This window comes from Coturnix japonica, chromosome 14, assembly GCF_054131305.1.
Source record: "Coturnix japonica strain WE chromosome 14, WE-NBRP24, whole genome shotgun sequence".
NCBI lineage: Eukaryota > Metazoa > Chordata > Aves > Galliformes > Phasianidae > Coturnix > Coturnix japonica.
Genome location: NC_140676.1, coordinates 16,035,303 through 16,048,166, shown reverse-complemented (window position 1 = coordinate 16,048,166; position 12,864 = coordinate 16,035,303). Strand labels below are relative to the sequence as shown.

The 12,864-nt window shown below is 48.4% G+C and overlaps 1 protein-coding gene across 4 annotated transcripts in view; it reads left to right on the top strand.

The window, feature by feature from the left end:
• The first annotated feature begins 4,893 nt into the window (after positions 1-4,893).
• The window catches only part of ETFA (electron transfer flavoprotein subunit alpha), a 28,244-nt gene continuing 20,273 nt past the window's right edge, over positions 4,894-12,864 (top strand). For all 4 annotated transcript variants that reach the window (XR_014934436.1, XM_015872469.2, XM_085515876.1 and 1 more), the window contains exons 1-2: positions 4,894-4,964; positions 11,013-11,162. Coding sequence is in view for 3 of the 4 variants with exons in the window: in XM_015872469.2 (XP_015727955.2) it covers positions 4,926-4,964; positions 11,013-11,162 (189 nt within the window). In the remaining variant the exon portion in view is untranslated. The remainder of the gene's footprint in view (positions 4,965-11,012; positions 11,163-12,864) is intronic.

The window sequence follows — 12,864 nt, the reverse complement described above, 5'->3', positions numbered from 1 at the left end:
CCGCTGAGCGCTGAGCTGAGCCGGGCGGTGCGGGGGGCTCTGGCAGCGGGATGCCGGCTTTACACCGCGGCGTTACCCGAGGGGCAGGTGTCGGGAGCCTGAGTGTTACAAGCAGAAATGGAACGTCAGGGTGATAGGAGAACGAGGCGCGCCTGAGGATCCGGCGGCTCGGCGGGCACGTAGCGTGTAGCATCGCTCCTTTTCCCACTCGATGGCGAGGTTCTCCGTGTTCACCCAAACCTCCCTCCGTCCGGAGGGCAGGAAGGGTCACAGCAGGGCCAGCCCGGCAGCGCTGCAGGCTCACCTGTATTGCAGGCTCACCTGTACCGCAGGCTCACCTGTACTGCAGGCTCACCTGTACCGCAGGCTCCCCTGTACTGCAGGCTCACCTGTACTGCAGGCTCACCTGTACCGCAGGCTCACCTGTGCCAGCGTGCACCATGCAGAGCCCAGGAGGGGCTGCACGCGTGGTCAGGCAGATGGGATTTGGGCAGGTGGGGGCAGCAGGCTGGAAAACCCCAAGAATTCAATTGCCGTGGAAACACCAAAACACCGAAAGCCCCGAACCTCCCGCAGAGGTTTGCGACAAGTTTGAAGTGACGCCAGGTAACGCCTAGAGGCACAAAACCGGCACTTCACGGCCCCAAACGGGGCTGATTGCCTGGAAATTGCTGGGGAGCTGTGAGTGGTGACGCTGCCCGGTGCCCTGTGCAGCTCCGGGGCAGCTGGGGCCGGCCGTGGTGCGGGGGGTTGGCATCACATGTGCCCTCTGCGGGGCGGCTGTCCGGGCTGTGCTCCCGCACACAACCACGAGTTGCCTCTAGAAAGGGGAAACGGTGACAATTGTGTTTTGTTTGCGGCACATTGCAATGGCAGTGAATGCCGGTTCTTTCCGAGCCAGCCGTGGATTAAGTCCATTATAAAATTAAAACAGATGGAACGCAATTTCACTTACATTACAAAAAAGGACAGGAACCATCTGCAATAAGATTTAGCATTGCAGGGCTATTGTTATCGTGTTACCATTCAAACCTTTGAAGAAGGGTTTGCTTTTCTTTTGGAAACTTGTCCGCACGAACCCAATGTTTTATTTATCCGCCTCCCTCAGATAATCATCATATTTTATTGAACAACACGACGTCCCTCAGCCCCAGCCTCGGCTCTGCCAGGATCTGCAGAAGCAAAGGTGGTCAAACCCCAGCACTGAACTCTATGGGTGTTTGGTGGGGAGGACGTGCCGAAACATTCCCCGCGTGTTCTTCCTTTCAAAACATTTCCTCGGGTTTGGGGACAATGTCTGATACTGAAAATAGATAATTAATGAGATAATGGGATAGTGCGTGTCACCTCCTGTCCGGTGGGATTATCTGATGGCTAATTATGGACAGATTGTGATTAATGTGATTATGGATTGGTTATTAATCTGATTCTGGATTGATCTAGTTATGTTTTAGTCTGCTCCAAATGGTTAATTGGATCTGAGATAATAGAAATGCAGCTTGCACCAGATTTTGCCACATCAGTTGATGAAGTATCTTTTGATCTGGGTGGGTTGCGAACAATAAATTATTTACAGCTGTTGAGAAAATGACTCTTCCTTAGAATGTAGCCATTCATTTTATTTTCGAGGGCCTTTGAAAACAAAATCAATATCCTTTTTAAAAGGAGATGTTGACAAAAGAAAGGCACGTACATAACTCACAAACAAATGTGACGAAATTAAACAGCGGTTAACCCGGTGGCCCAATGTCTGGTGATGCATTTGAATTGCTATGTGGAGCTTTGGGCTCAATTCTTCTGAGACCAGCAGGGGTTGGGAGCATTGCAGGGGAAGAGGGCCCGGCTCTGCAGAAAGTGGGATTGCACAAGAGCTGCTGCCAGCCCTGCTATTGATTAAGAATCAGACGTGGTAGAATGGCAAAGGGAGTCCTCGCCACCCCGTCCCCTCTGGGTAAGAGGGATGCAGAAAGCTCGTGGGCTCATCCCACCACCTCGTCCGGCTCCCTTTGCACCAGGCCCTGCACTTGGCCTGCTGTTGTTTTTTCTCCTCTGACACTGAGCCCATTGGTTTCGGAGTGACCTCAAGAGATTCATCTGGCCTTGATGCAGCCTGCCAGCATGGGAGAGGCTGCCCCGCTCCCTGCGAGGCCGTCCTGCTGCCTCCCTACTTTCACTGAAGTGCAAATTGAGTTCACATTTGTGGGATCTTGTGCCATTTTCTGCTGGGCGAAAGGCAGTGATGTGATGTGGGGTTTGAGAGGTGGGGCTGGGAGGAGCGTTGGCACCGGGTGGGATGTGCAGCTCATGGAGGTACCCACAACCAAACAGGTCTCAAAGCTCTGAGAACAGCTTTATTGAGGCTGCTGCCCATAGCACCAGGGCGTTGTTTACTGAGTGGGAACTGAAGGAGAAGAAAGGAAGAGCAGCTTTCCCTTTTCTATGCTGCCATTCCCCCAGGTGTCTGTGCTGCTGCAGGAGTGCTGCGCTGCTGCCAGCACCGCATCCAGGTTCCTCCCCAGCAGCACAATGGGCACAGAAAGCAGCTCCTGCTTAAAAAATAATGCCGTACAACCCAGTGGTGCATTTTACACACATCTCCCATTAGCAAGGAGCTGAGGCACACACCGCAGGAGGGATGCAGGGCACCACAGCGGGCACTGTACAGGATGGAGAGCATTGTTCCCCTCTCTCCTCCATCCATCTATGCAGGATGGTGCAGTGGGAGCTGCCCTATGTGCTGGAGGTGCCTGTATACATCCCTCCTTACCTATCCTTGGCTAGGAGGACTCTCTGTTGCTCAGACAGCAACTCACACTTTGGGAACACTGACAGCTTGCAGCTTTATCACTGCACCCTTATTACCTGGTCAGCACCTGGAGATGGTTAGTGAGGGATGGTAGAAAAGGGGAAACACCTGCCAGCAGTGGCTTTGCAGGCTTAGCAGGGAGGGATGGCTGGATGCTGGGGTGTTTCTGAGGGAGTGCTCCCCTCTGCACCCTGTGTTGGAGGTGGTGCTGGTGGTGCTGGTGGTGCTGTGCTCACCTGAGGGTTTATGGAGGGGCCTTGTGAGAAACAAAGTGCTGGTGGCAGATGTGGGTGGGTGGCTGTAAGCTGATCTGGGCAGAGCACTAAGCACACCTGTGCTGGGGTTTTACTGCAAAGAAATCCAAGATTGTCAGCCTGTGTCTGTGGCAGGTGGATGGGGGCAGGGCCTTGGGGAGGTGTGTTCCATCCCATGCCAATGGTCCCATATCCATGGAGAAGGACTGAGCATAGGGGGGCTGGTCATATCCTAGGCTGCTGCACTGCTTTGGCTGTGTGCTTTGCAGCACTCAGGCATAGAGTATTTCAGCAGCAGAGCTTTCCCGTGGCCCTCCCAGCACAGGTTGTTACCCTGTCGCTCCCCACAGGCACCTGCCTGGCCCCGGGCTGCAGATCCTGCACACGGAGCCCTAAGCAGGTTGCAGTTGCTTTAACCTTATTGGATTTTGACAGATTAGGAGGCGAATCCTTTTGTGCGGTGGAGAAGCCTCCCAAATGAAGCTCCTCTAATTTATCTGAGTCCGTTCTGCCTGGTGGTGATGGGAGGAGTAAGCTGAGGATGACCCCTGCCAGAGGGGACCAGCATAGCAGTAATAAAAGAAATAAATAAATAAGAATGCCTGCCCTTCCCTAAATCCCATAGCTGGGATGCTGTATTAGCTGGATTCCATATGTTTTAATTAGGAATTATGTATTTGAAGGGAACCAAAATCCGATTCTGTTGGAGGATGTGGTCATACATTTATGATGGCTCTTGTTTCGTGTTCCTTTTGTCAGAGGCCCCAGGGCAGGGACACCTACCTACACCTTTGCAACCCTGTTGTTCTAAGTTAAAACAAGTGCATTATTGATTTGCCTCCCACTCTGGGAGTGTGAAAAAATGTAATTCCCTTTCAGATACAGAAATTGGGTCAGCAGATCCTAAGGAAATAATCCTGGATAACAATGCATTTATTAATGGATCTGCTGCCACTAATTACTGGCTCATTTTTCCTTCAAAACAGAGTCCTCTCCTCTGCCCGGTGGCAGGATGACTGTGGTGCTGGCAACACCTGCCTGCTGTGGTTTTACTACCTTAATTGCTGTCCTGCTGGAGGTGGGAAGGTCAAATTTGTTTGATAAAAGGTTTTTTTTTGCCACCGTTCAGCTAATATGGATTGCGCTGATATAATCCCCACCTGATTACAGTTATAAGCTCCTCCAACAGTGGCCATACGTGATAAGGACTTCCTTTGTGCTGCGGGGAATAATCCGCATCAAGCCAGTTCCAATAAAGATTACACACATCTGAAGTGATGCTGGGGGCTTTAAATTAGAATTATAGACAGAAAATACAACCAGGAGCACAACGTGCCTCCGGAAACCTGAGCTGGGGGGTGTCCGTGGCACTCTGCCCATACAAAGATGCTGCTGAACCAGACCCCATGTGGGGGAATCAGTTCATTCTGGGCTTTGATGCAAGTAGGTCAGTTTGGATGGGGGAGCTGCTTGTTGTGGGGTGAAGCACTAGAAAACCCCATAGCACCTAACCAATAAACATGAGCTCAGAGATCATAGAGTCATAGAGCGGCCTGGGTTGAAAAGGACCACACTGATCATTTATTTCAAAGCTGTGCTGTGTGCAGGGTCACCACCCAGCAGCCCGGGCTGCCCACAGCCACATCCAGCCTGGCCTTGATGCTGCAGTGATGGGGATCCACATCCCCCTTGTTGGACCCGCTGGATCCCCGCCCTGTGGTGAGCTCCCGCTTCAACCCTCCCGCCGCCGGGGGGGCGCTCTCCGCCGCCGCTCATTGGCTCCGAGCCGCGGCCAATGAGGAAGCGGTGCGGCGCGGCGGGTCTCGCGAGAGCGGCGCGGAGCGGAGCGGGGCGGCGGAGCAGCCATGTTGCGGGCGGCGGCGGCGCGGGGAGTCAGGAGGGCGGTGAGTGAGGGACGGAGGGCGGGCGGGAGGGCAGGGGTCGGCGGTGGGTACAGTCCGGCCCTACCGGCCGCTGAGTGTAGAGTCCGTTGGGGGGGAGCTTGGAGCCCAGTTGTGAGCCCCGTGAGCTGTACCAGCGGTTAATCTCAAGACCGCCCATCGCCGCTGCCGTCCGTAGGGCCGCACTGGGCCCGCTCGGTGCTCGGCGTGTCGCAGGGCTCGGGGTGCACGGCGTGAGGGGAGCTCAAGGTGAGCGGGGCTGCTGCTCCGCTGCGGCTGTGCCAGCTGCGCTCCGAGCCGGGCTGACCATCACACGGCTCTTGGTCTGCGGCCTGCAGGGCTTGTACGGATAGTGCCGATCAGCAGAGCGCTGAAATAGCAACAATAAGTGTATTACTCGGTTTAAAGTACTGAGAGTAGCTACGACCAAGAGCAAAGAGCACCAGAACCGGTGCGGTGTGGTGACCCCCCGCAAAGGCACAGCTGTTGCAATCACGGTGCTGGAGTTCGGCCTTCTGGAGCAAAGGTCGTTGTGAAGAGCTCATACGGGAGCTGTGCTGCACCAACCCCGGGGTGCACGGGGCCGTGAAAGTGTGAGCTCAGCTCCTTGCTTGTCAGCTGTGTGCACCTGAAGGTGTATGATTATACTGGGCTTGTTTAGCTGGGAGGAGGCTCTGGGGAGACCTCATTGTGGCCTTCCAGGACTTAAAGGGAGCATTGAAACAGGAGGAGAATGGCTGATTACAAGGGTGGGCAGTGATAGGACAAGGGTGGATGGTTTTAAACTGAGACGGGAGGTTTAGGTTGGATCTTAGGAGGAAGTTTTTCACCCAGAGGGTGGTGACGCACTGGAACAGGTTGCCCAAGGAGGCTGTGGGTGCCCCATCCCTGCAGGCATTCAAGGCCAGGCTGGATGTGGCTCTGGGCAGCCTGGGCTGCTGGTTGTTGACCCTGCACACAGCAGGGGGTTGGAGCTGGATGAGCACTGTGGGCCTTTGCAACCCAGGTCATTCTGTGATTCTGTATGTTTCTTTGCATGATGACAATTAATTCTGCAGGAGAACAGGTTGGTTTTTGTTGAACTACTTGGTCAGGTTTTATGTCATGAGGTTTAAGAGTGCCTGCATAAAAATGGGGTTTGTGAGGTCTGTAAAGTGTAAGCTGTAAGGAGATGTCAGAGCTGAGTATCTTAATGAAAGGACTGAGAGGTCTTGGGCTCATGCATTCCTGCCTCTATAAAATAACAGATTATGTATTCCCTTAAAATTATTCTTTATCTTTTTTACCACATAAACAAGTCCATTCGGTCTTTTTTTCCTCTTCCTCATGTGACATCACACGGCAGTTTGAGGCCATCACCTTTTAAATCTGCACCCAGTTCTCACTCAGCCCATGCAGGTAGGCCACCCAAGGGTATACAAGCAGTCTCAATCTTGGCTGCTTAAAGACAGAAATGTATCGGTGACCCTCACTTCCATGCTCTCCCCCAAAAAAATGATAGTGTGGCAGTGTAGGGCACTGTGGCTTTCCATTTAAAAATGTCATTTCTACAGTATTTTAGGGGACAGTGACCTGGTTTTCACTGCTGCTGAGTCTTTTGGTTTCTCTTGATTCATTCAGAGCTCACAACTCCCTGATAAGTCTGAAAACAGTGCATTTTATTTCATACGTGTGTATGTGCGAGTGCTTATATTGTGATGAACATAAGGGTTTTTGGTTTTGGCCAGAGATAATTCAGATAAATGGATTTACTAGCCTGGAATGCTCCAGCAAATTATGACCTTGCAGGAGAAGTGCTGGGTTACATTTGTAGTTGGTGAGAGTCCTTTGCATCTGTCCTTCAGTTGTCATTGGTGGCTTGGAGACGTGCCTGCCTTTTTTTAGCGAGTTCATTTATCATGAGTCTACTTTTAGCAGCTTTGTCTGTATTTACAAACAGCTTAGCTTTGATTTTTAAGAACAATTTGTGTGGGGTATATCTGGGAACACTTCTTTACTATGTCTTTCTTTTGCTTCTTCAATTCCTTGGCAATCATGTCTTGATTATAATTCCTAAATAAATCCTGAAGCATTTTCTTGATCTCTTTTGCTGTCCTGTGTTGCAGTTACTGCTCCTCCTTTCCAGCTTAGGTGTCTTCAGTGTTGTTTTTCCACTTAGTGTTTCCTGGAGTTCAGTAGCTGTGTCTCAAACCTCTTCTGTTGCCACATGGTTACAAATGCTCTGCAAGTATGAACTTTATTGTATCGAGCTTGTCAAATATGTATATATGTATTCATTTAAGCTTCGCAGCTATGAGTCTCTTTTAATTGAATGAGGCATTATGTTGTTATATGGGAGTACAGCGCATCCTTATTTCTAAGTTGGAGGAATATGGATTTGGAGGCTGGACTGTTTGGTGGTTAAAGAGTTGGTTGAGTGGTCCCAGCCAGAGGGTTGCCAGTGGCTCAATGCCCAGGTGGAGGGTGGCAATGAGGGCTGTCCCCCCATTGTTGTGGGGATGGGTGCTCTTCAACATCTCCATGAGTGGTGTAGGTGATGGGATTGAGCGCATCCTCATCAGTTTGCTGGTGGCACCGAGCTGAGTGATGCAGTTGATAGGACAGAAGGAAGAGAAGCCATCCAGAGGGACCTGGAAAGGCTTGGAAAGTGGAACCTAATGAGGTACAACAAGGCCAACTGCAAGGTGTTGTACATGGTTGGGACAGTCTCAGGTACATGTACAGACCGGGAGAAGAATTGATAGTATCTCAGTCCTTAATTGGGCCCTGGATGTGATCCAGCAGCGTGCTTCTGCAGCCTGGAAGGCCAACAGTGTATTCTGGGCTGCATCAACAGAGGGTTGGCCAGCAGGGAGAGGGAGGGGATTGTCCTGCTCTGCTCTGCCCTTGTGAGGTCTCATCTCTGTACTGTGTCCAGGCCAGCAGCACAACACAACAGGGATGTGGAGCTGTTGGAGCGGGTCCAGAGGAGGCCCACCACAAAGTTGTTCAGGTGGCTGGAGCACTTCTCTTGTGAAGAAAGGCTGAGTGAGCTGGGCTGTTGTTCAGCTTGGAGAAGACCCTTGGGAGACCTCACCAAGGCCTTCCAGTACGTGAAGGGAGCTTACAAGCAAGAGGGGCACTGACTTTTTACATGGACAAGACAAGGGACAAAGGTCTTCACTTTGAAGTAAAGGGTAGATCTAAGTGAGGTGTTAGGAAGACTTTGCTACTCAGAGGGTGATGAGGCAATGGAACAGGCTGTCCAGAGAGCTTTGGGTGCCAGGAACAGGTTGGGTGGGATCCTGGGCAGCCTGATGTAGTGGGTGGCAACTGCTCACAGCTGGGGGGTGGGACTGGGTGACCTTTAAGATCCTTTCTAAGCTCAGCTGTTCTGTGGTTCTGTGATCACCTGTGCAAATTGAATAAGCGCTGTGGGTGTATGGCTTGTTGGCCTTAGGCACGGCTTTGTCTGCACATGTAGCAGGTGTGTTTTGGATCTCTAGTGTGTGGCTGCTTGTGAGTAGTCCTGCTTATTTGCATGAAGTCTGGAATTCCTTTGACTATATTTAAGGTTTTTGTATTCTGCTTGGAAATCATTGCTGGGTTTCTCAAGTGGGGAGCAGAAAGATGCCTTGATGTAACATGAGAAGGTGATGGATTCAGTGAATCCTTTGGTACTGGCTGGGTGTACCCTGCACATTTGGGTTAATCTCACCCTCTTTCAAACATCTGGAAGCCAGAGGCCAGGTTTGCTCTACAGTAAATGGAGGAGGGAGGGAGCTGAAAACTCCAGATGTTTTTGCTTCTTAGGTGTTTATTTTATTGTAGACTGAATCACTGTCTGGAGTTGCCCACAGAAAGGAGGTGTGGATGTAGAGGGAGCACGGGTGTCTATTGTCCATCCATGTCTAAATGAATTCCTGGTCCTGCTCTCATGTGGTTACTGTCATATTCTTCATGGTGTACTGGTGTGCTTGTGAGAGGACGCTTGGTCGCCCAGGTCTGTAGGATGTTTAGTTGTACTTAGTTTCTTCAGAAGGCCTGATGTTCTGGTGCTTGTTTTTTGTGGCCCAACACTTGAATGCTCTTCCTCCTCTAAGCATTGTTGTCAGTAGCTTTGTTGTGTATGTGTTGCTTCTTGTGCTTTCCATAGCCTTGTTGGAGAAGCTTTATGAGGGGCACTGGTGGTTACTTGACACAGTAACATCTCATTGCAGATTTGCAGCGCTCAGGATCATACCTGTCTGAATCGTTTAACCACTGCTTCTGTGTCATACTCTGCTTTTGGCTTGGTTTGCTTTGACTGTGTAGTTCTCTTTGGAGAATCTTTCAGGAGCATGGCCCACCTCACGCTGTGACATGACTGTAAGTTGTTGAAGCAGTGAGCTATTTGCCATGAAAGCACAGGTTTATCAAATGGTGACCAAATCTCATAACTTCTATTGCAAACAATGCATAAACAAAAATATGCTGTCTGATCTGTATTGGCAATAAATATACATCTGTTTACAAGGGTGGGCAGTGATAGGACAAGGGGGAATGGTCTTAAACTGAGAGAAGTTTAGGTTGGATCTTAGGAGGATGTTTTTCCCCCAGAGGGTGGTGACACGCTGAACAGGTTGCCCAAGGAGGCTGTGGATCCCCATCCCTGCAGGCATTCAAGGCCAGGCTGGATGTGGCTCTGGGCAGCCTGGGCTGCTGGTTGGTGACCCTGCACACAGCAGGGGGTTAGAGCCGGATGAGCATTGTTGGCCATTCTCTGATTCTATGAGATATTTTGTTACTGGCAGTTGGCTTCATGTGTTCTTTTAATCTTTAATCGTAACAAGTAGCCTTAAGCAGAGGAGGTGAAATGCAGTGTACTTCTACAAGGTTCCTTCTTGTTTTAATCAAAATGACAAATTGTGGTCCTTATTCTGTGGAAATGTACCTTGTTGTTTATATCCTTATACTAAGAGTAGTTTCAGAGAAGTCCTTGGGTTTGCTTTCTCTGTGTGAAGTCTGTTGTGCTGATGATACAGCTTGCAAGGCTGAAGTCCATGTCCATATTTCAGTCTCTCAGGTTATCTGAAGCTTTATTGTCTGCTTTAAATGTTCATTGTGTACGTATTCGTTGGGAGTGGAAATGGGCTTAGAAATAGGTTTGAAGTATTGCTGTCCAGTCTTTAGTTTTGGTTAGTATTTGTCTCCCTATGTTTCCCCTACCTTAGTGCTAGCCTGAACAGTGAGTTGGTGAGGATTATTTAAGCACCATTGTATTGTGGTGGTAGCAGAGTGGTTAATAGCACTGAGTGTTGTGAAGGAAAACAGATTATCTACATCTGAACCTGGTGCTGTTCAGCAGGCTATGCTGGTGTTTGTAGACTGGGAGACTTTGATGCTTATTGCTGTCCTGCTACTTACTACCTACAGTTTTGTCCTTGTCAATAATTGATTACAACAGAGTAAATTCTGTGCAAAGGTTTTGGTTAAAATGACTGGGGAAATAAATCAATAAGACAAGTAACTGCTACTTAACTCTTGATTCCTGGGGTCCTTGACTCACTTGTCTAATGGATGTTATGTTGAGGGACATGGTTTAGTGGAAGCTATTAGTGATAGGTGTATGGTTGGACTGGGTGATCTTTTAGGTCTTTTCCAGGCTTGGTGATTCTATGATGATTCTCATGTGGATGTCAGTCTACAGCCACGGAATATCTCAGTGTTGTGCTCACACTGAATTCTGTTTGCTCTGTATGTGTTTCAGTTGATCAACTGAGCTTAAATGTTTCTTATTACAGCTTTCTTCTTAAGGCTGCTCAGTATTTTCCTGTGAAGGTCTTAGTTGTAAAGCTGTATGTGGTAGCTGTGCTGGAGTCAACCAAGTTTGTACATTTCTTATAATTATTAGATTATAGAAATATTCCGCCTGCGTAACAGAAATGATCTAGATTTAGTCTGTTTTGTATGACAGCAGCAGCTGATGATCTGTATAGCTGATAGCTTTCTGTAAAGTACTGAATGCTCCTAGGAACATTGTATTTATTTACGTGTGAATTATCCAACTCCCCTCTCTTTCTCTTTTCGAAGGCATTGCAGTTGCAGCGGTTTCAGAGCACACTGGTCATAGCAGAACACGACAATGAGACTCTTACACCCATTACCCTCAATGCAGTCACTGCGGCAAAACGTCTTGGAGGTGAAGTTTCCTGTTTGGTTGCTGGGACCAGTTGTGACAAGGTGGGTAATGCAGTTTTCATTGGAATGACTTAATGAATGCAGTGGAATTCTATGTGGTAGCATCTTGGCTGGCTTGAAGAATAATCTGGTGAAAAGGAGCTGTGCCATGAATTGCTAATCTGCAGGAAATGTGCTGCACTTGAGCTGCTTTTCTTCTGAAGTGGAAATGTGGGTATTGTTTTCATTTCACAAGGGAGAATATCAGTATAAGCTGTTACAAGTTAAGCACATTTTTATAAGGCTGTAGGACAGTTAGTTTTTAAAACAATATTCTCCTGTAAAGTTTGAAAGTGCTGAGAGCCTGGGAGAAAAAACCTTGCCATGTACAAGGAGAGATGGGCACAAAGGGTGCAGTGTCAGGCGAGGCTTCTGAGTGTCTGCCTTGTCATGGTCACTGCTGGTAGTGTAGCAAGAGTGTCTGCAAGCCAAAAACCTGAAATCAGTGTTTCTTGACTCATATGGCTCATGTCTAAAAGTAAGAGTTGTGTGTTGGCTGTTGTGTTGTTAGTCTGATTTTGGTGAAGTGCAAGGTCTGGGGGCAGCGTATCGTTAGTCTGTAAGGGGCACTTTTACCCCAGCATGATGTAGTCTGACATGAACAAGAAAGATAACTATATCTAATTTTTTTATATCAGGCTCTTGCCTAGGAGCTGTGATTCTGGCAGGACCGTATGCTGTCTTGTGCAGGAGGCGCAAGTCAGAGCAGCTAATTGACAAGTAACTGAATAAACCTTACTGTTGCAGACTGATTCTAAACTGAAACTCATGTGCTCAAGGTTGAGATTGGAGATGTGTTTATCTAGATCAAGAAAGTAAAAACCAGAACAGTAGCAACATGAAAAAGAAGCCTGATATGTCTGTGGATTCATTAATTTCCTTGTTCTTTGGTTTTTGTTTTTGTTTTTTTTGTTACTTGGGTAGTAGAACAATGATTGGGAATGCTTTGTTTGTGTAGGGTTCAATACCAAAGTACGTGGTATCTGTTTGACGGTGTATGTCATGCTGGGGAAAAGGTTCTTCACAGAAAATGATATTATTACTTTTTGAAGCTGTGTAAGAGCCTGTGTTAGTAGGACAAAAGAGCCAGTTTCTCAGCTATTCTGTAGCAGCTGTTATGGGGTATTTATTTGTTTCCTCTTGTTAAATTGTAAGGGTAAAGCTGATTCTCAGCAAACTTAGTAAAACTGCATTAGTTCAGGGGTGATGCATGTGGCCTCCAGACATCGCTGTCAGTCTTTTCTCTGATCTGCAACAGCCCTTTCATCATTTAAACGTCTGCAAATAGAAAGGACAAAATTGCATAAAGATAGCATTGAAAATAGACATCAACAGGCAGTCAGCTGCAAAGGATTGCTGCTGAAATTTGGGCGAAGACTGTAACATCTCTGTACATTTTTATTTGCATGGTGTGCCTCTGCAAGTAGATACTGACTGATGTAAAAAGTATGTAGGATTGTTGTCTTTGATTATGTTAGAATGCTTGGTAATTGTCTTGAAGTGAGCTTATTATTGGTTATTGTAATAAAACATGAGATGGCCCAGTAGTCTCTTGTATGGGGCAATCTTTGCTAGGTTTGTGTTGCTGTGTAGTTCTCTTATTCCCAAGGTTTGCACTGCTCTGCTGTGAGTCAGAAGATCTGCAGCTTGTAAGGTTTGTTCTGACTCTGAAATTATGTGCTTTTGTGTTCTGCTTTGAACTGAT